The sequence below is a fragment of the Frankliniella occidentalis genome, unplaced genomic scaffold (genome assembly GCF_000697945.3).
Source record: "Frankliniella occidentalis isolate FOCC.00 unplaced genomic scaffold, Focc_3.1 Scaffold161, whole genome shotgun sequence".
NCBI lineage: Eukaryota > Metazoa > Arthropoda > Insecta > Thysanoptera > Thripidae > Frankliniella > Frankliniella occidentalis.
This window is the reverse complement of record NW_026267287.1, coordinates 216,372-236,842: the sequence shown is the minus strand read 5'-3', so window position 1 is coordinate 236,842 and position 20,471 is coordinate 216,372. Positions and strand designations below refer to the sequence as shown.

The 20,471-nt window shown below is 42.6% G+C and overlaps 3 protein-coding genes across 10 annotated transcripts in view; 1 reads left to right on the top strand and 2 right to left on the bottom strand.

The window, feature by feature from the left end:
* Positions 1-367: 367 nt before the first annotated feature.
* On the bottom strand, positions 368-5,173 carry LOC113210601 (RNA-binding protein 1). 7 transcript variants are annotated; one of them, XM_026428677.2, is made up of 6 exons: positions 4,997-5,173; positions 4,215-4,431; positions 4,000-4,131; positions 2,052-2,150; positions 901-987; positions 368-804 (listed from the first exon to the last, which is right to left on the bottom strand). In XM_026428677.2, the coding sequence occupies exons 2-5, from the start codon at positions 4,421-4,423 to the stop codon at positions 936-938; spliced, it is 492 nt and encodes a 163-aa protein (XP_026284462.1). In that variant the 5' UTR covers positions 4,424-4,431; positions 4,997-5,173; the 3' UTR covers positions 368-804; positions 901-935. The 7 variants fall into 7 exon arrangements, 5 of the variants coding, with proteins under 5 accessions (XP_026284462.1, XP_026284464.1, XP_026284463.1 ...); XM_026428679.2 differs by having other exon boundaries at positions 2,052-2,147; positions 4,997-5,172; XM_026428678.2 differs by lacking the exon at positions 4,997-5,173 and adding an exon at positions 4,823-4,956.
* A 202-nt stretch (positions 5,174-5,375) lies between these two features.
* LOC113210600 (uncharacterized) lies at positions 5,376-15,146 on the top strand. Of its 2 annotated transcripts, XM_026428676.2 has the most exons (11): positions 5,376-5,808; positions 6,826-6,870; positions 6,948-9,312; positions 9,400-9,563; positions 9,716-9,885; positions 9,972-10,115; positions 10,192-10,359; positions 10,440-10,668; positions 10,753-10,921; positions 11,022-11,935; positions 12,038-15,146. In XM_026428676.2, exons 3-11 carry the CDS (start codon positions 7,061-7,063, stop codon positions 12,064-12,066), a joined length of 4,239 nt encoding a protein of 1,412 aa, XP_026284461.1. In that variant the 5' UTR covers positions 5,376-5,808; positions 6,826-6,870; positions 6,948-7,060; the 3' UTR covers positions 12,067-15,146. The 2 variants fall into 2 exon arrangements, with proteins under 2 accessions (XP_026284461.1, XP_026284460.1); XM_026428675.2 differs by having other exon boundaries at positions 11,022-15,146.
* Positions 15,147-15,294: 148 nt separating this feature from the next.
* Positions 15,295-20,471, bottom strand: part of LOC113210572 (uncharacterized) — a 7,371-nt gene continuing 2,194 nt past the window's right edge. Inside the window, exons 3-9 of the mRNA XM_052271432.1 lie at positions 17,972-18,076; positions 17,604-17,712; positions 17,387-17,520; positions 17,131-17,289; positions 16,900-17,040; positions 16,573-16,817; positions 15,295-16,484 (exon numbers count right to left, since the gene is read on the bottom strand). Of these exons, the coding sequence (XP_052127392.1) occupies positions 16,194-16,484; positions 16,573-16,817; positions 16,900-17,040; positions 17,131-17,289; positions 17,387-17,520; positions 17,604-17,712; positions 17,972-18,076 (1,184 nt within the window). The 3' untranslated portion in view covers positions 15,295-16,193. The remainder of the gene's footprint in view (positions 16,485-16,572; positions 16,818-16,899; positions 17,041-17,130; positions 17,290-17,386; positions 17,521-17,603; positions 17,713-17,971; positions 18,077-20,471) is intronic.

Here is a 20,471-nt window from a genome sequence, read left to right as displayed (position 1 = left end):
GGGTCTCGGTAGTTTGGTTGGCCCATCATTTCAGTTATTGCAACAAATACCGATAAAGCGTGGTTTTTGACGGTGCGATTTAAATTGTTTCATTATTTCATCACAATGTTAGGAATGTATATCTTTATAAAGAAGTTATTTTTCTCAGGAGAGATTTTGTGGCCTCACAGAGGCACCAAAACACCAAAGTATGTATACCCCGTATACCCTGTAGTGTTAGTTCAAATTTTGTTGAAATACATGTATTTTGCATTTCAAGACAAACATAAATTGCAGTGACAAAATCTCAAATGACTGGTGTTGGTAGTGTTTTCTTTTGGAAGGGGTGCTTCCTCGTTAATTGCACTTCCTAACAAACCAAGAAGAGTTTTTTTTTTTTTTTTTTTTTTTTTTAATTTAATTGAGAAAATATATGTATTCAGGTATTTTCATGACTGCATGTCTTCCCTCTCTTTTTTTCCCCCTTCATGTGGGCCTTTGGCACATGAGTGCATTAATGGTGAAAAGGGTTTATGGATGGAGCAAAATCACATGAAAATTAAATGTACCATTTTATTCAGTGGCATAGCAAATAAAATTAAAATAACACTTAGATTTGTGAAATATGACGTCAAATTTAACACCTCAATCAATCTTTTAGCTTAAATTACACAATGGTCCCTTGAAGGGAAGTTAGCAAAAGAGTGCTGAGCACATTGCAATAACACAATTATACATGAACAATTCATTCATTGTGTGGGTGTGAAAAGTGGTTCAGAAGATGAAATTACACCACAGGTCTCACACTTGAAAAGTCCCCATTACCTGCAATGTAAAAAGTTGGTGATTTTATTTTCTTACCACTTCCATTCTCCGTCTGACATTGGGACTTTAAGCTGGGACAGGTAGTAACGTCCTCACCTTCTGTCAAACGAGAAAGACCGCCGGCTGCGCCTTCAGCTCAATGACCTGCTACGACTACGATAGCGGCGGCGAGGAGAATACGACCTGCAAAGTAACAGGAAATGCTCACAAAATGATCCCCAATTATGTCATGTCTGTTTCATATTTTATAACTGTCAGTCAATATTGCTGATGAGCAGATGTGTTTCAGCACAGCTTTTTTATTTCAAATTGCACCCGTAAGCATTAAACTACACCTTCAACTTTCCACCTGAGCTAGTTTTGCAAGCTACTTTAAACACAAAATATGTGAGGTAACATCTAACTACTAGCCCAAGGAATTCAAATCCTGTAACAGTGCATCCCTGTAAAGGCAATGGATACCCATCTACATTAAAATATATACGTAAGCTTTAAGTTCCCTTAGAGACCAACATATTAGAATTGTGTTGTGAATGAGCCCAAAGGTAAACTAAACTACATCAACAAACTTTATACAAGGGTCGTTTTGATTTATTAATAGGAATGGAAATACAATAAAATCTCACAGATAAAGACTGTTTATACTGAGTCACATGAATTGAACATAAATGTCAACATTGGTGTTAAGCATGAAATAATATTTGATGCAAATTAAATTGATACACCATTATCAAAGTTCAAATAATAGCAAATTTAAAGATGGTCTCCTCAGGGTGAGAAGCAGGTAAAGTGCTCATCTGAAACAAGAAAAATGGCATTATCACCAGCCTCTAAAGCTGTCTTCACACTATACACACCAGTCAGACAAAAAGCTTCAAAAATAAAAACAGATTGCTATGAAAGAAAAAGTTGGAAAGAAAATTTCATGGAAGGACAGCCTGACTCAACAGAAGGTCAACATTAAAGGCTGATGTAGTGCAATACGGAGAATGGCCCAGAGCACAAACCCTTAAGAACCTTAAACCGTCCCAAGCAAACTAAGAAACTAAAACTTGAAACTTTCATTTCAAGAAAAGCTGCATCAGTAAAAGATGAAACTCAACCCAATGGGTGCACACTAACAACGACAATGAGACACTCAACAGAAGGAAGTGCACTTCAGAAAAGATGTTAAATGGTGGAAGTAATGGTGTAAGTGGAGGGCATTAGACGACAAATAGTGTTTATCAAAGACAGTAGTAGCTTACCTCCTGTCCCTGGAATCAGATCGTGATCTTCTCGGCGAGCGGCTTCGGCTGCGGGAATGAGACCTCCTGCGTGGAGAGCGACGAGGAGAGGCAGACCTGCTGTGACAATCATGAATTAAAATAAAGCAATATTAACTTGGAAACAAGAATTAAAATATCCTTTGAACAGAGAAAAGCTGGAGGTTTCCTAGAAGAGAGAAAAGTAAATTTACAGGTAAACCCTCCTTTAAGATTTGCAGCAGGACATGAGCCAGCCTACATGTAAAAGAATCAACGATCAACAAGGTTCACATGAAATGAAACCTTTTCTTAACTGACTCATTACCAACTACAGTAAATTGCCTACCAATTTTATGGTTTCAATAGTTCAACCAACTTCCCACATAAAAATTGAACATAGTCATGTCAACCATATCAGTATAGGCAACACTAATGGATATTGAACATTATTACAATAAACCATGTTCAGTGCACATCTCAAACTGAACATCTCACCCAGTGCCTGGTGTATTAAAAAAAAGGAAAAGGTGTCAAACAAAATTGATCACAAAGAGAAGCAAATTTGATCAGGCAGCAAGACTGGTTAGCACACCACAGCAGCAAGCAATCTGCGGCACGGCAGTCTCCATAACCATACTGGTTCCTGCTGTTAGCCAAAAGATTGGGAAAAGGGAAGCTATGGTCAGTTAAAAAGAACTCCCAGAGCACACTTGTTAAACTTATCTAAAAATGCTAAAACTGACTTCTTTAAAACAAAGAAATAGTAAAATTATGTGCGTGTAGAATATACCATCTGGTTGGCTGAACGTTGGCAGAAGTAGCGAGCGAGGCGAATGTAGAATGGCCACTTGGGGTGGGAAGAAAGGCAGCCAATTGTGATCTGACAGGGGTGGTGGTGATGGAAGTAGTAGTAGAAGTAGTAGTAGTAGTAGTTGCATGGTAGTGCAGCGGAACTTGTCCGCGCTCGGTGGCAGGCCTATCGTTCAAGTTGATTGACTGTTCATTGCAGCCAGAATCATGTTGCATAGACTAATCGGAACGAGATGTCAGGAGAGTGATGAGGTAGTGTAGGAGTCAGTAGTGGCCTGCAAATTAACCATAATGATCGTAAGCCTACGAAATTATAGGAACTTTAGCCACAAGTCTTCACCAGAACACTGACACCACCCAACCACGACAACTTTTGATTGCTACCAAAATTTAATATGACAATCATGATTGCAAAAAGTTTAGCAAATTTAGGCTAGCTGGACTTGATTCTGATACTACTACATCACTTTCAACACTTCTTTTTCTACTATTAATTTCTTTGTTTGAATTGAGAGGAGCACATAAACCAACCAGGAGGTACAATAAACCAATTTAAACACTCTTCACGTGTTTAAAATAATGTGCATTCTATTCCCAATGAAAAATATAAACATGAACACACACCAGTGACAAGCTCAGTTTTGACCCCTCACCAGTAAAGGCCAAGGTGACCAAGAAAATCTCATAGGTGCATGACTTTCTACGGTTAATGAAAACTATGTGATGGCCAAAACGTGAGTTTCAAGTGAGCGTCACCACTCAAGCTCAAAATATGAATCACACTAGTGCAAATAACAAATAAACTTCTGTACCAAAAAAATTGGATCAACGACAATCCACAATTCAACATTAAATAAAATGTTCTCAAAATCAAAGAAAACTAAAAAAAAATAAAGAAATCTTCATATCTTAGGATTTTGGTACATATGACGTGTAAATGGTTTCAATGATGTACTTATTCCCCCCATTTACCAACAGGAAGACAGGAAGACCTTATGCACATATTCGATTATGGCACCATTATGATTTCCAAACGAAAGAGACCGAATTTGCATGAATGGGATTCCATACAATACGAGATCAGTTTAGGAATTTAGTCTTCAATGACATAAAAAAGACATGTCACCCAAGAACTTACCTTGAGCGTGGTCTTCGTCCATAGCCACCGCCGCCGCCGCCACCACCACTGCCGCCACCACCACCAAAACCACCACGGTTTCGGCTACGTCCATTGGACATTTCCACACGCATTCTTTCCCCACAACAACGGCTGGAGAATTAAACAAAACAGAGGTGTAAGTTTCAACATATGAACAGTTCACAGCAAAATCCTAGATTTTAATTTTAACTTACGTTCCATCCAGTCCTCGAACAGCATCCTCAGCATCCCTTGGGTCCTCAAATTCAACAAAAGCAAAACCAGGAGGGTTTCGGGCTACCCAAACGTTGCGGAGGGGTCCATACTTGCTAAATGAATTCTCCAGCTCATGCTTTGAGGCATTGTTGCCAAGGTTTCCAACATATACTTTGCATGATAATTCCCACTCACGATGGCGGGACATTGTCAAACCTGAAAGAATGGAAAACAAATGTGTCAGCAACTTGAAGAAAATCAATAGCATGACAGTTTCCGATGCGCCAGCGCCAACAGGATGAAACCACCCACACAATCCTCCAGATCAAGATTGGGAAAAACAATAACAAACACAACCAAAACCATGAGCGTTCTCTAGAATTAACTTTAAGACTAATTCATCTAAAACCCAGCCGGGTTAAAGCGGGCCTCAAGGCGACCAGAAGTGTAGATATCGATCGGGCGGATAATGGGAAACGTCCCCCCGTAGCGAACAGCTTAATGGGAATTTGGCCTTGGTACACATACAAATATTCCAACCAGTGAGAAAATTTCTGTGGGCCTCAAACTACTAATGATCGGGTAATGACGATGACTTTATCGATACCTCTGAGACTAGAAGAATACGCGTCTGTGAGAGTCTAGACGCGCACAAATGTACGCAGGAATCCGGCGTACACGAACAACTGCTTTGCCATCATGGCGGAGGTGCTGGGGCTCAGCCCAACAAGCCGATCACCATCGTTACAAATGTTCAACGATTTCCGAAAGTTCAACTCACCTTAAAAAGGTCGGTCAGCGGCGGGTTGGTCTTGAAAGGCAGAGCCGGATTTGTGTATATTGTTATACACAACCGGCGTTGAAGAAGAGGTACACTCAGAAAATCTGTCGACGCTCCGGTTCTTTTCGCTGCGTCCCAACTCAACCATCAACCAACAAGAAGATGGCTGACGTCGCGTGAGTGTGGCGGAGTTTACCCATCTGACCAGAAGACGGCGCCACCTGCAACCGTAGCAAATCGACGCGCCGAAACGCCGAAAGCGATATAAAGGAATACAGGGCTCGTTTTCAGACAAAAGTAACTATCTCCGCACGCTGAGATTTAGTTAAAAAATAATTTCACGTCTGTAAATGACGTACAAATATAAACCGGAGTGCTCCAAATTAGCGGTCGGTTTCGTTGTAAGAATCAACTTGACGGTGAACAGGTTTATCTCGGTTTTTGAAAGCAGACTTTCTAGGTACGCTACGAATTCTTGCAATTTCTGTTCAAAATTGCCAGTGTAATTTTATTTTCTATCCAATTTCTGAGTGTCAACATCAAGTTTTTTGTAAAATTTTCAACGTTACTAGCTGAACTTTGAGCGCGATCTGGCGGGCTTCTTCGCAAGCAGATTCGCTTCGTGTTGTTTAGAATTATTTAGATCGAAGGTCAAGTAGGCTAGCGCCGTGACAACAAGTTTGGAGCAGAACTTTTTAACGATTTTGGCCCATTTTCGAGACAATTTGTACCTTTGGGCGCTGAAGGATGTGTGGGATTTGTCCGTCGCTTTGATCTGTTCTGTAGACTAAGAATACAATCTTCTTCGCGAGGTGAGTGGTGTTTGTTTTGATAAGCGATTTTTTGGGGGGAAGTAGGTCTCGAGCAGCTTAGCCTGTATCATAATATTGAATTAGGATTTTCTCCATTGTGGGTGCCATATCAGCAAGAAGTATGTCCTTCCCAATAAACAAAATTCTATCTTCTGCTACTATCTTGAAATCGCCTTTGATTAACGACTCTGAAGCTTGTCGGGCATGCAGAAGTGTTGTGAATTCGCTCTCATAATGTCATTATCTCATAGAAAGTTGGAAAAAGTTATGATGCGACTTAGTGATATTGCCTTGCAATGCCGTATCACGTTAGGATTCTTTGCGTTCACTGTTGTAGCAAACCATCTGGCACCATTCTGAATCGAAGCCAATGAGTGATAATTTATTTCATCTCTCCTGATGTCATATTTGCTGTCTCCACTAGGAGTTGCAACATAACCTTATTCTAGCTTTTCAAGATACATACTTTCCAGTTTAAATGGGGACCGAACGTTTTCTACTATCTACTTCAATTGGGGTGGATGACTAAATGGATTTTTATGTCAGTTTCAGTTGGATTTGTAGCCACTAAGCCCCAACATTTAAAATGTCAGGTTATGATTTTCTAATGAGGAAATATCCAAAAGATTATCTCTTTGGGCTTCTTTCCCTTATTTAAGGAGTTGTTTCATCATTGATCTCAGGTTTTATACCATTACAATTCTTTCTGAGGTTTGGGGTAAAGATGTTTTCTTCTTTTATAATTTATTTGGTATATGTACTGGGCTTGATATTCTGTACCAAGTGTTGAAAAAGGTATTGTAATTAATGAGGTCTAACAAAAAACTCAATATCCGTGCACCAAGGAAACTCAACTAGTCATTTGTATCAAGATTCTATCTTTTCTCAAGTTTTCATTTGGTTTTACTATCACAAATTATTTTTCTGTCAGAATTTGGTTAAGTTATACTTAATTTTGCTATGGAACTTTCTTTCAATTAACTTCCTTAACCTTGCCATTATTTTTTCTTATTTCAGATAGTGAAGCTGTATGCTTTAAAAGCTGTCAGTGGTGGAGAAAATGTGAGTTTGAGTCATTCTTTAAATCCCTCAGATGAGCATACCTCTAATTAATAACTTTCAATTTATGTCCGATTTAGCTCTTTGCATCATGGGAACGGACAGCTTTCTTCTGTGCCAAACCTGGCCAGGCTGAATTTTTATCACAGCCATGTAGTCACCATTCCCAGCGCTTCTGCGCCGAGCAACTAAAATGGATGACCTCAATGGCGAATATCATGAGGACTTCTTCATGAAGGAGTTCCTCATAGAGCCATCCAAACCAACTAGAAACATGTACGGCAACAACCTTATGCACCAGCAAACACAACAACAGCGACCGCAGCAACAAATGCAGTCAGGAATGATGTATGGTGCTAATCCAGGGATATGTGGTGTCTCAAACTCTACCAGCTACCCAAGCTCCAATTGCTATGAAAGTAATGGGGGCTTGGATTCATTGTCCATGCACAATGCATCTATTGTGGAGACTTCGTTAGGTGCTCCACATTATTTGCCGAATATGTCATCACATTTGGCAGGAATGCAACAAATGTCTTCCTCCAGCGTAAATTTACCTGGCTCTTCATCAAGGGGAGCAATGCAAAATAACAGCTTGAGTATGAATAGTAGTGCCATGGGCATTGCTGTACCTAACCAATCTGGTTTGGGTATGGGTTTGACTGGAAATGGTGCTACTTCCAATCGAATCTCATACAATTCATCCACTAATCAGTACGCTGGACCATCATCTGGTGTAATGGGTTTACACCCTAGTGGTTCAATACATGGTTCTGCCACAAGTAGTTTACCTTTGCATAGCCAACCAAATAACAGTTTGGGCTTGCACTCAAACCCTCCCTCTGGAGGACTGGGGTTACACTCCTCGTCATCTTCCAGTAACTTAGGGATGCATTCTGTGCCATCACCTAGTGGGATGGGGATGCATTCGTCCCCTTCACCAGCTGGGCTCAGCCTGCACTCTACGGCAGGCTTGCATTCAGCACCAGCAAGTGGAATGGGTTTGCATTCAAATCCCTCACCAGCCATGCATCCAAATGCCTCTCCTAGCAATCGTGGAATGCTTTCCAGTGCATCACCAAGTGGTATGGGAATGCACTCCAGCGCTTCCCCCAGTGGCATGGGAATGCATTCAAATGCATCCTCCAGTGGTATGGGAATGCATTCAAGTGCTTCACCTAGTGGAATGGGAATTCATTCAAGTGCCTCACCTAGTGGAATGGGAATTCGTTCGAATCCTTCTCCTGCAATGCATTCAAGTGCTTCCCCTGGTGGAATGGGAATGCATGCTAGTTCATCTCCAGCTGGCATGGGTATGCATTCGAACATGTCAAGCCCAGCCTCGAGTATGGGTAAACCAAGTGCTTCCCCTAGTAGGTCTGCTCCACCAGTTCCTTCCCCAAATGTTTTGAACTTGCAATCGGCCTCTGTACGGAGTCCTATGGCAGCCTCAGCATCAAGAAGTCCATTTCAATCATCTCCAAGTCATTTTTCTAATGCTTCTCCTGCTAGCAACATCCCAAGTGTATCACCAGGCCATCTAAGCCGACCAAGCACCTCGCCGGGAAGAATCAACATGATGACTACCTCACCAATGGGCGCCCATGATATGAATGGTGCTAGTTACAGTGCATCATGCAGTGAGGGTAGTTCTCCAGCTGCCTTAGAGAGGCTAGCTGCAGAGCGACTACCAAGTGGTGTAACTGTGTGTGTGGCAGATAGGGGTGAAGTGTTAGGTCAATTGAGAAGGACTCCACCTTCTCAGGATGTGTTAACTATTACGCCTGTACAAGATATGTATGGTGGAGCTGGGACTTCTGGAGCAAAAAAGAAGAAGGATATGAGTCAAGTCAAGAAAGTGAGGCGGAAGGCTGACGAATCTGGAGGAAAAGCAAAGAAACGAAAAGCTATCAGAGCTCAATTAATTAGTAATGATCCTCGTGGAGAGACCGGTTTTGGTGCACCTAGTCTTTATGATTTATTAACTGATGATAATCCTTGTGATGCATCATTGCTCAGTGTAGGTGGAATTCCTAGTGGCACTGCTAATTATGATATTACAACAGCTCAGGGTACAGTTAAACGGGGTCGCAAGAGAAAAACTGGCGAGGGTGCTCCTAAAGCCCCTCCAAAACCAAGAACTACAGTGACCTACCAGAGCCAGATCTCAAGTCAAAATGGGATCAAACTTAGAATTAAGAAGTCAGAACCAGTTAAAAAGCCCGCCAAACAGAGAGTTCGTAAAAAGAAAAACAAATCAGCCCTTGATTCTGATTCTGATGAAGGTGGCCATCATAAACGTGTTAATCATAAACAGGCTTCAGATCCAAGTGATGAAGGAAAGGAACAAAGCTGTTGGGGTTCTGATGTATTACCAAAGAAAGTTCTTCATAAAATATTTAAATATGTTTCCTATGATGAGGGCTGTGTGCCTTTCCTTGTCAGGTAAAATAGTGGCTTTCTTTTTTAAGTGAAGTATCCTTAGAATATGCCAAGTTTTATAATAATTCGTGCATTATTTGGGTCTTCCAGAATGCAACGGGTATGCAGACACTGGCGAGAAGTGGCTACTTCTCCTGATCTATGGCACACCATTGAACTCTGTAGTACCTGGGTGCGAGATCGTGCTAAAAATCATCATACTTTCCGTTGGCTATGTGAAAATAGATTAACACGTGTTCGGGAACTCAATCTAGGTAAGTTCTTGCCCCTTTTTTTCCCCTAATTTTGGCAGTACAGGCAGTGTAAATGTACCTGTCCTCCACATACTTATTTATTCGTAGTATTATTCCATAAAATTATAATTTTTTGAATTTATTTTATTCATTTCAAATCCCTTTTTTAACAGGTGGATGGAAGTTTTCTGGCATCCCAGCACTACTTGATGTAATTGCCAACAATTGTGTTGAGCTTCGAGGTCTTAATTTAACAGGTTGGCAAGGGCTCCACATAGAACATATTATGTTCCTCGTTACAAATTGCCAAAACTTACAAAAGTTAGATCTGTCTGGAGTTAATGTAAGCACTAACTTTGCCATGCATTTAAACCTGTTTAAACTTAAAGTTTCCTCTTTCATGAAATAATATCTTTTTTGTTTGCTTAGCCGGAGGCGCACAATAACAAAGGTGCTGTTGTATCCTTAAGTTCTATGCAACACCTGACATCTGTGATGGGTGACAGATTAACTCACCTTGTTCTAGCCAATAATAAGCTAGCTGGAGTGCCCCAGATTGTCATGGCAATAGCTGTAAGTTTTAAAAATGGCATATCTGAACCAAAAGTTGTTCACTTGAAAGGCATCTGATGTTCATATTTTTTTACAGGGAGCATGTCCAAATCTAGAAGTTTTAGATATGTCTAACATACGCACAGTATCTCATGCTACTGCTCACATCCACCTTGAAAATTTGCAAAAGGGATGCTCCAAACTTCGTGTCTTTCGAATAACAAACAGTCAATTTGCATTAGCACCTGTCAGCATCAAGGAACAGGTGAAAACCTCTCTTTAAATCTCTCAAAAAATGCTTTAGTAATTGTTACCCATTTTATTATTTTCCTCTTTTATGTTCAGGTTGAGTCTCCTGGATTCCCCAATTTAGAAGAATTGAGTGTTGCATGTCCCAATGGTCGCATGGATAGCCTTGTAACATCACAACCATCAATTGATGATGATGCTATTGGAAGGATATTAAAAACCTCAAACAAGTTACGCTTGCTGGATGTCCGTGGTTGTAGTAAAATCACAGGATCAAGCCTTGTTCGTATTCCTGCCTGGGACCTTGAACACCTATTTCTCTCGGGTAAGTTTCCCCCATCGTCTGCCAATTTTGTATGCATGATTCTTAGAAAAAACACTTTAAAACTAAATTTGCTTCAAATTGCAGGCTGTTATGCAACGAGGATATCTGATTCTGGACTAGAATTAATCACCCAGAAATGGGGTCACAGTCTCGTAGAACTTGATTTGGCGTGGAGCTCTGCCACTGAATCCTTAGATCTTGCTGTAGGGGCTCTTGCTGAAGTTCCAGAGAAAGGAACTACATCTCCGTTGAGGTTTGTTTTCTTGCTCTCTGTAGTTTGTTACAGTAACTGTCTTATGTCAATTTTCCTTTACAAATTTTTTTAATGTCAATGATTGATGATTTGATTCCAGAATTTTGAACCTGTGTGGATCATCTGTGAGTTTAGACCCTGTAAAGGCAGTCCTCATTAACTGTCTGAATCTATTCTCCCTTAATTTAGCATCATGCAGAGGTCTGCCTAGGGGAATGAAAAGACATTATGAAGGAATTGAACTTGTTGAGCTTCGATCACAGTATGAGGACAAGCCTAGAAAACCAAAAGTTGAAGAAACCTCTGAACCTGTTGACTCTCAAAATGAGGAAGAACCAATTGACAACAATTGTGTGGCAGGAAGCAGCGCACAGGTGGACACTCCAAACGACGTAAAATCAGAACATGAACCAGACTCTGATGCAGATGTAGACCTGAATGAAGAGTCTGAGGATGAGGCTGATAAAGATGTTGATGAACAGGGCTCAGATTTTGGTCTTGAGTCTGATCTTGAGCAAGATGCTGACAATGAACGGGGCAGTGAAGTAAAAGCAGAGGAACCAGAACAAGAGTCTGAGTATTTATATCCGAGCGAGAGACACAACGCTTCTCAACTCGAGTGTGAAGCAGACACTTTTTCGCAGTCACGCGCGCCTACTAACAACCCGTATGAGGAGCTAGACAGACCCAAGACTGATTCCCTGCTGTTACAAAGCCCACCCTCCCACCAAACTCAGCCTTCCGAGTCTGTGATGGATGACATGGTGATGACCCCCGAAGACCTGCAGATGGTGGCTGAGGCTCTGGCCAACACCCCTGACGCGGACAGGATCGCAGCGGCCGCGGAGGCCGAGGCCGGCATGACTCCCACGGGGCGCTCCACTCCCATCGCCCCGAGCGCGGCCAGCTCCACGCCTCACTCGGGGACGTACTCGGAGGCGGGCACCCCGGGGCCGTCCGGGACTCTGTCGGAAGCGGGCACTCCGGGCACCCCGGGGACGGCTCCCACGTCAGGTACCACACCTCAGCAGGGAACGGACGGCGATGGAGAACTGTTGGCTTTAGCTCAAGATGTCAAGTACAGCTTGGATAACCATCTCAACTTCTCATTTTCAGAACTAGACTGTGGGCCCAGTCTTCAGTAATGTTAGGGATGCTGGGCTGGTTTGCACAATGATCTTCAGAGCCAGTATTTATCACCAGGGCTGACCCAATCCGCGGCTGTGGCTTTGTGGGCTGTATATCTGTGATCCGATCCTCGTTCTGATCTTGAAGAGGCTGCAATTCATCTCTCTTGTACACTTCTAACAAGGGTCTGGAAATGCTTAAAGTGCTGTCAGTGCTGTATTTTTTCCAATATTGGCAGGAAAGTGGGCTTTGATTTAAAGTGTTGTGATAAAGAATGTGTTCCAACCCACTCTACACTGCCCTGAATCTTGATTTTGGTATTCCCTGGTGTTGTGTTCAGCTCCACAACTACTCATTTTTAGGTGTTACTTAGACTTTGTTCAAAACATCACAGATAATTTTTTATCACCACGTTTGTGTTTTGTATCATACTGTACAGATATTAATTCTTGTTTTTGCCAAGATTTCTTTTATCTTTTTCTTTTACAAGCTTTTGTGAAGAAATGGATGGAATAGTGTGATATTTGATAAATTTTTAGGTTAGAGCATTTTTTTTGTAAAATGCTATGCTGTTTTATGAAGAGTTTGTCATTTAATTGACAAAGTGACCGTGAATAGTCTGGTGTGTTTGAATATATATTTATTTGTATGTAGGATATGTTTACGTTGGCATTATATATTTTTATATAATTTGTATATTTTTAATTGTTTTTATAAATGTTCAGGTCTCTTGACATAGTTATGTTTGAATCAATGTTACCCGTACAAGCAATCTCTAGCTGTTAACAAATCCTTCTCAATCTATTTTTACTGCAAAAATATTATTGTCCAAATGTTGTGTTTCTGATTTCTCAGTTTCTTCCCTTTCCTGTCAAATTTCTAATTAAGATTAATTTCTTCTCTTTTGCTTTTTGTCTGTGTATGATTTGCTGTTTCTTTACTTGCACTATTTGCAAGCTAAACCTCTACTTACGGGGCATTCATCATCAGCCATAATCTCTTCCAAAGTGTCATGAGCTGTGCTCCTGAGTAAAAATAACAAAGTTCCAAGTATAGATAGTTAATGGTGAATGTCTCACAACACTCTTCAATGATGTTTATGAGAGAATGGTTCACCTGCATCCCTATTTATTGTGCCATGTACCCTTTTATTTTCATTTTCTTTCAAACTAATTTGTCTGAAGCACTGTTTTTTTTTGGTTTGCAAATTGCACTTTAAATGTTGTTTCCATTTTGTTTTTCCTGTTGTCTTTAAAAGTATCAGAGTTGTCTGATAAAACTTTGCTTTGCTGTTGTGATAAACTGGCCATGGGGAGCATTCCAAGGTGGTGCTAGTTTTGGTAAGCAATATTTTTGGAATTTCTCAGACCTTGAGCTTTCTTTTTAAGTTATCCTTGGTTCACTTATTCAAGAATTAAAGTCATGTATGTTGTGGGCCCTATAAGGACTGAGCTAGTTCTTTGTTGAAAATTATACCTTGTCATAGTATGTTGCTGCTATGTATTGTGATCCATTGCATAATGATGTGCTAGCTGTTTTGATATTGTTAGTGCCTTTTCCTCTCTTGTGCTGTCACTATCTAGATTATTTTATTAGCGGAGTTACTAATGGACAATCGGAGGCCGTTGTGCTGAGGCAATATCTATCTAATACCTTTATGATTTCTCAATGTTTGATTGCAGTGACAGATTACTTAAATTAAATTTGGTCCACAAAAGATGTTCACTCTGTTAAGTACTGTTTTTCTTTTTCTTAACCTTGAGGCCTGTTTGAATTTTACTGCATTTATTTTTTGGTTCTGCAGGTAATGTAATGAATATGCTCACTTTCAGTTGGTGTAGACTGAAGAGCTGCACCTTGTTTGTCCCCCCCTTTTTGCCATATGACTTAAGTTGTTTTTTATCTAACTTGACAGTTTCTGACATTTCTCAGAGAATTGCGAATTTTATTTGAAAAATATTAATAATGAAGTGACATTTTTGAGTTATTTTTAACGTTTTTCTGACAATCAGTTCAGAAGCAAATTATTTGCTGGTTACATCATCATGTATGCTTTTGTTATTCATGGTTAAAGTCTTAGCATTTATGGATTACTTACCAAGACTTCTCAGTACTTTTTCTCTTACTTGTGGTTCTTTCACAGTAAGAGGTATTTTTTCAAAAAAAATAAAAAATTGTTCCTTTTGGCTACTCACTTTAGTGTCGTTACCCTTATTATACATTTGTTGCAGTTTTGAGTCTCTTGTGCTCAGCAGCTCAGATGCTAAAATAGCTTTTTGTCGTTACTGACTGTTTTACTGTTTTTGTATGTCAGTAGTGTTTCAGGATATCCTTGTACTGCCATTGTGTTGTACTTCAAAACATCAGCTCTTCCATGCTGGTTAGTTAATTGTTGACTTTCTTATTTTTTTGCCTGTAACAAGGATAACCAGTGTAAAATTTACACTGTCAAAAGGTAGTGACTTTGTAAATAAATAAAATTGTTTTATAGATCAACCAAAATAAGATTGCATTGTGACAGTATGTTGTGCTGCTTTGCTTCCCTCTCCAGTTTAAGGATCACCAGTAGTGGAAGACCTTCATATTTTGGTGTGTCTCTAGAACATTAGTTTTTACTAAATAATTGAAATGTTAGCATTGTTATGGAACGTCTGTTGCCTGACACATTTGTTTGATGAACCAACACCACCTCAATAATAGATTTTAGTAACTGTTATAAAGATGGTGTATAGTCATGTTAAAGTTTCCGTTATGGATAAGCATGTCAGATAATTTAAGGTTTACATGCATGTTGAATTGTTCTTATTCACATACGTAACCAATTGAAGTACCTTACACATCTGTACATGTGTCAACTTATTTATTTTAAAGATTAAGAAGAAAATGTTGAATGTTTTTGAATGTATCATAACATAAATTGTATATATTGTTGTATTGCTTGCCAATATATATGCCTTATTGTAAATTTTATTCAGATTTATAAACTTTAATAATATGTGTACATTTGTTAGCCATTCAACTTTTACTCACATTTTGGTTTAAGAGATTGTACATTTGTCATCTAAATCAATAAATGGAGGTCTTGTTATTTTTAAAACTGTTTTTGGTCTATGACCCAAATCCCCTCCCCAAAAAACGAAAAACAATCTGGACACTTCGACACCCTACCTGCTCTGGCAAACACTTTTCTGCGTACGTGTTGTGTACATGGAGGTGAGGAGTGGGAGTCAGAGAAAACCAGACAATAGCTCTTAAAATTTGTTGTATTGTACACCAACTTCTCATGGTATAAATATTTACAATAGACAAGATATTTTTTTTCTTTTAAAGAAAAACCTCTGTTTACACTGATTATAACAAATTCTAGTGCCTATCAATCAACAAACGTCGTATACATACAATAAATTAGGTTTACAAAGTATCTAAAAACAGTAAGGGAAAACATTACGTACAGAACACACAAACATTAGATCATGACCTAAAATCACTTTTGGACTTCAAAAAGTCCACTTATAGGTCACTGGGTACCTGGAGTTCAAATATCACAGTTGTCCAGGATACGAAAATTTAAACACATAAATATATTATGTACATTTCATAACACGTGATGCTACATAGATAGGCAGTAATACATATTTCTTTAACAAAGGAAGAAACAAACCATAAAACTATAATTTTAAGAGTAGGGAAATGATTTTGTCAGGAATTCATGACATTGAAATGAATATCCTGCAGTATGTACAAAAGCTACAAACTCTACAACATTAAACACATTCTTTGGAAACATCCAAATTTAAAGATTACAAACAAGATTACAGATCGGGAGCTTTGAGAGGTTTATGTATTGCACAGAATATTCGTGCTGAACTTTTTTCCCTTTCAAAAATGTGTTGACCTTGGGAATTCCCTGCAATACATACTAGCTTGATTCTTATAATGTTGATACATAAAGAGTAGATACCACTTACAATATTTTTCACTTTTAGATTAAAAAACAAACAAAACTTAACAGTCACTTACATTGCTTACATAGTATAATACGGACGGTATATACAACAAAAAAGTTTTGGTAGGTAAATAACTTACACAAATTTGTACAAGTTTCACAGTCTAATGAAAATGCAGTTATAGATAAATATATATATCACACTAAAATTTCTAGGCTGCCATTCATGGGAGACGACCTCCTTGATCTGCTACTAACAACTGTTGTCACTACCTTCCCTGTTCCTAATTCTTTACGAGATCCTGGACATACAATAGCTACACTTCCTGATGGGGTTGAGTTCTTTGTCCTCAGGGGAGGCAGTCGCAGACGAAGTAGACTCCAATTTTTGAACCACAAAGATTTCTTTTGATTCCATTCAATGACCGGGGCTATTCTTAGGAGACTGGCAAGGTTGTGGTCCCTCATTTCATAGCCTTGGGGCAAAGCCTGGAAAAAATCATTCAAAGTAGATTATGCATGGGCTTTTGACTTTACCCTTCCTTCATTTCATAAGACTCTAAAGTGACAATATTACCTGGAGAGATACACAGACAGGCTGTGGATGAAGTCTAATTAGTTGTTGCAGGAGGGAAGCCAGCACAGAGGTATCCCAGCAATCAACATCGTCAAGATTCTGGAGAGCTGTCACCCGATCAGGTAAAGCTGAACCACCAAGAGTGTTCATCACCACTGAGCCACTTAGCGCTTCAACCAGGGATGGTCTGATGATTACCATGAGTCTTCTTGACCTTTTGGCAGCCTCTCTCAAATTTTGAGCACCTGTGATGAGACATAATCAAGCCGATGAGATGCATTGAAATAATATGAATTAACTCTAATCAATATAACTCATTCTACTTACAGTCACAAAAGTCAGCATTGGGAAATATTTGAAATGCATTGCAGGTATAACTGTAACGCTCTTTGAGAGTTGTCAGCATTTCTGAGGCGAATCCACTATCCCTCTCAAGGTATGAGACCAGGACATCATAATCCTTACCATCTACAGCAGAAAATGAAACAAAACATAAGTTTTAAAATTTGATACATCAGAAAATATAATTCAAGACATAAGATAATAAGCAAGTATTACCTTGTAAGTCTGGTTGAACAAGACGATGGCGGCAAAACAGAGCAAGAATTCCTAGACGATGCCGAAAAGCTGTTAAGATAATGGCAACAGCAAGCACAACGATAGCTGCCCAAGCCAGCTGTCGCCATTTGGGATTGGTGCTCAGCGGTTCAGAAGGTTCTAAAAACACAAATGATGTTACATGATAAGAAAACTGTTGTTTTACTTTGAAGAATCAAAATGAAGAAGTTGTAAAGTGGCAGGTGAACAGGCTCACCTGCTTCTCGCAGCCATAATTTTATAAGAATGGCCTGGTCTCCAGCATTTACCACACGGCATTCATATGGACCGAGGTCCTCCTTCTTTACTCCTCTAATTGTGAGGTACGCCCCAAGCACCTGATTATTTTCCCTAAAACAACATGAAATAGAAACAATTAGACGATACAAAAACGCAAATTTAACTTTCAATATGAACTCTGGCTAAACACTGACCTGGCCACACTCCTTAACGTGAACCTCCTCTGCTCCTCCAAGTAAGACGTGTTCATGCCCACCCGGCTCCACGTGATTTCACTTTGGGCATCGGGGAGGTCGATACTACCTGTAGCGGAACAAGAACGGTTACAGTCCACAGTTGATAAAACACGGGAGACAAGAGAGGGTAAGCGCCGTAAGCACCAGGTGGCTGTTTCGCCCCACCCGCTACCGTAGGTAGACTGTACTGCACGCACGCGTGCGGGCGGGTTGCCTACTCGCCCGTGCCGAAAGGCGCCTTGGTCAGAGAGTTGGGCTCTGTCGGCCGCCGGAGGAAGTGGACGGGGCGAATCGGCCACCTGGCACTCTTGGACACTGCGACTTACCCACAAATGCCTCGCAGAAGAGTCGGGCGGTCGAGCCGATCTGGACGAGCTGCTCGTCCGGCAGTTCGTAGGTCGGGAGAGGCGGTCCCATGTAGCTGACCGCATCTGGAACAAAGAGTCGGCGACACCGTTAGCAATGATCTCGTTGGTGGTGCCGCTATCACGCAGCCCCTTCTACTTATGCCCCCCCCCCCCCCCCAGGCCGGGTGGCGCCGCCCACGCACCAGAGGGGCCCCCGCGCAACCGACAGTTCCTGGAGGCGCTGCCAGAAGCCCTTGAGTCACGTGTTTTGCGTCACGCTGACGTGCCGGGGCCTGGCCCACCCCTACCGCCGCCCCTTCACCCGCAACCCCGCGGCGGACACGGACACACGCGTCGTGAAGGAATCGCCGCAACACGATAAAGTAGAGGGTTCTCACACCCTCGAGGCTCCCCATAGGCTCCCCCGAAGCTCTCCCAATGCTCTCTCCCGAGGCTCTCCCAAGGCTCTCTCCCGAGGCTCTCCCATAGCTATCTCCCAAGGCTCTCTCCCGAGGCTCTCCCGTAGCTCTCCCCCGAGGCTCCCTCCCGAGGCTCCCTCCCGAGGCTCCCTCCCGAGGCTCCCTCCCGAGGCTCCCTCCCGAGGCTCCCTCCCGAGGCTCTCTCCCAAGGCTCTCTCCCAAGGCTCCCTCCCGAGGCTCTCTCCCGAGGCTCTCTCCCAAAGGCTCTCCCGAGGCTCTTCCTGCTGCGCTCACGCGGATCACGGGGCGCTGATCATGAGCATGCGCATGCACCAGTGCAGCACCGATGCAGCAGCAGCGATGTGGGGGCAGCCACCAAAGGCATGCCGTGCCCCCTCCCGCCTTTCCCCCCTCTCGGTCTGAATTTGAATATAGAATAATGCTGCAAGGCTAAGCAGGCGGGGGAGCGCAGGCTGCGTGCGAGTGGTTGCCGGCGGCGGGGCACTGGGGGCCGCGGCCGCGAGCTTAGCTACCGGCGAGCGAGAGAGAGGGGCGCTCCGCAGCGCTTCGCACGCGGCCGAGGTCGTGCTCTGGTATCGTGCTCTTCCCCACGCCGCCGCCGATGCAGCCAATACCGCGGGGAGCGGGGGCGGTGGGGGACCACTGTCCCCCCTCGAGCCTGCCTCGCCAGGGGCGGTGGAGAGCCTGCGCCTGTATATACAGGGCTCTGGCTCCGCCTGCAGTCTGCTGCGGAGCGCGCGGGCGTGTGTTGGGTTGCCTACACCCCAGGCGCCCACCGAAATCGTAACCGATTGCGCACTTTTTCAGTTACAGTAAAGTTTCAACTGGCCGCGAGTACCTTCCCAGCACCCCCCCCCCCTCCCCCTTGCTCTTGACGGGGTTCCAGGAAAGCGGAGGTCTGGGACGAGGTTTAATCACCACCTGCCACCGCCCCGCCCCGCCCCGCTGCGGTACTGCACCAGCATACAGGGAATGTCATCCCGCTCTGAAATGCCAGTGCGGCGCGGCGTGGCGGGGCGTGGCGGGGCGTGGCGGGGCGTGGCGGGGCGTTCCTCTTCCCCCAACGAGTTCCCTGAAAGAGGTGTTGTCCGCCGCCGCTCTCTTTGCAGGGCCTCTCTCTCCGCGCTCGGCTTGGCCTGGCCCTCCTTTGGCCCTCCCGCGCAAGCCCCGGCACCAGCAAGCCATCACCACCGAGGCTCCACTCGCTGCCCAGACGCGACGCCGCACACAACCCCCCGGCTCAAAAAGTTTCCCGACAACGCCTCACAACTCTCTTGGTCCCCGTCGTATTGGGCCTCGCAGGCCAGTTCGCTATGAACAAGCAGTCATAAATCCTTTCTAAAGCTAAAAAAAAAGTCGCAGGCCAACGCAGCGCTCGCGCACATGCACACACAGATGATTGCTACCCCGGCGTATTTGTGTTTGAATAAGAGAGAAAGAGGAAAACGGCCTAAAGCTTACAGGGAAAAAACGCGTAGGTGGTGTTTTTTTTAATTTTTATTTTCACGGGGTGGGCTTGAGCGGTGGTGGTGGCATGTCGGTATGATGATATAAGAGAAATTGACCCCCCACACCACCCCATCCCTGTCGCTCACATACATACGCAGAGTAAATAAAAACCACGTGAGATTTTGTCGCGGAGGCCGTGCGAACCGCGCGAGCACGCGAAGGTCGCCCTCGCCGCGTCAACGGGTTGAATGAATAAAGAGGGAATGATCTGAAGAGTGTGTACGACACATAAACGCGGTCGAAAGAAAGGCGTCGAGGTGCGGGGAAACCGAGAAAAATTACGGCGTGTTGTTGTGTGTATAATGAGACGGGAACAACGTGCGGCGCGCTCGGCACGCGAATGTCTAACGCAGGGACGGGCGGGGTCAAGGGGCAAGGTCGGGGCGGAGCGGGGGCTGGCGCCGCGAGCACAACTAGGAATTTTTATCTCCGAAATTTTTCCAGGAAAATTTGAAACTTTTCAAGAAAATTAATGAACAAATTTGAATAGTTTCATGTCCTTTCCTTTTTTTAAGTGAAACTTTTAAGAA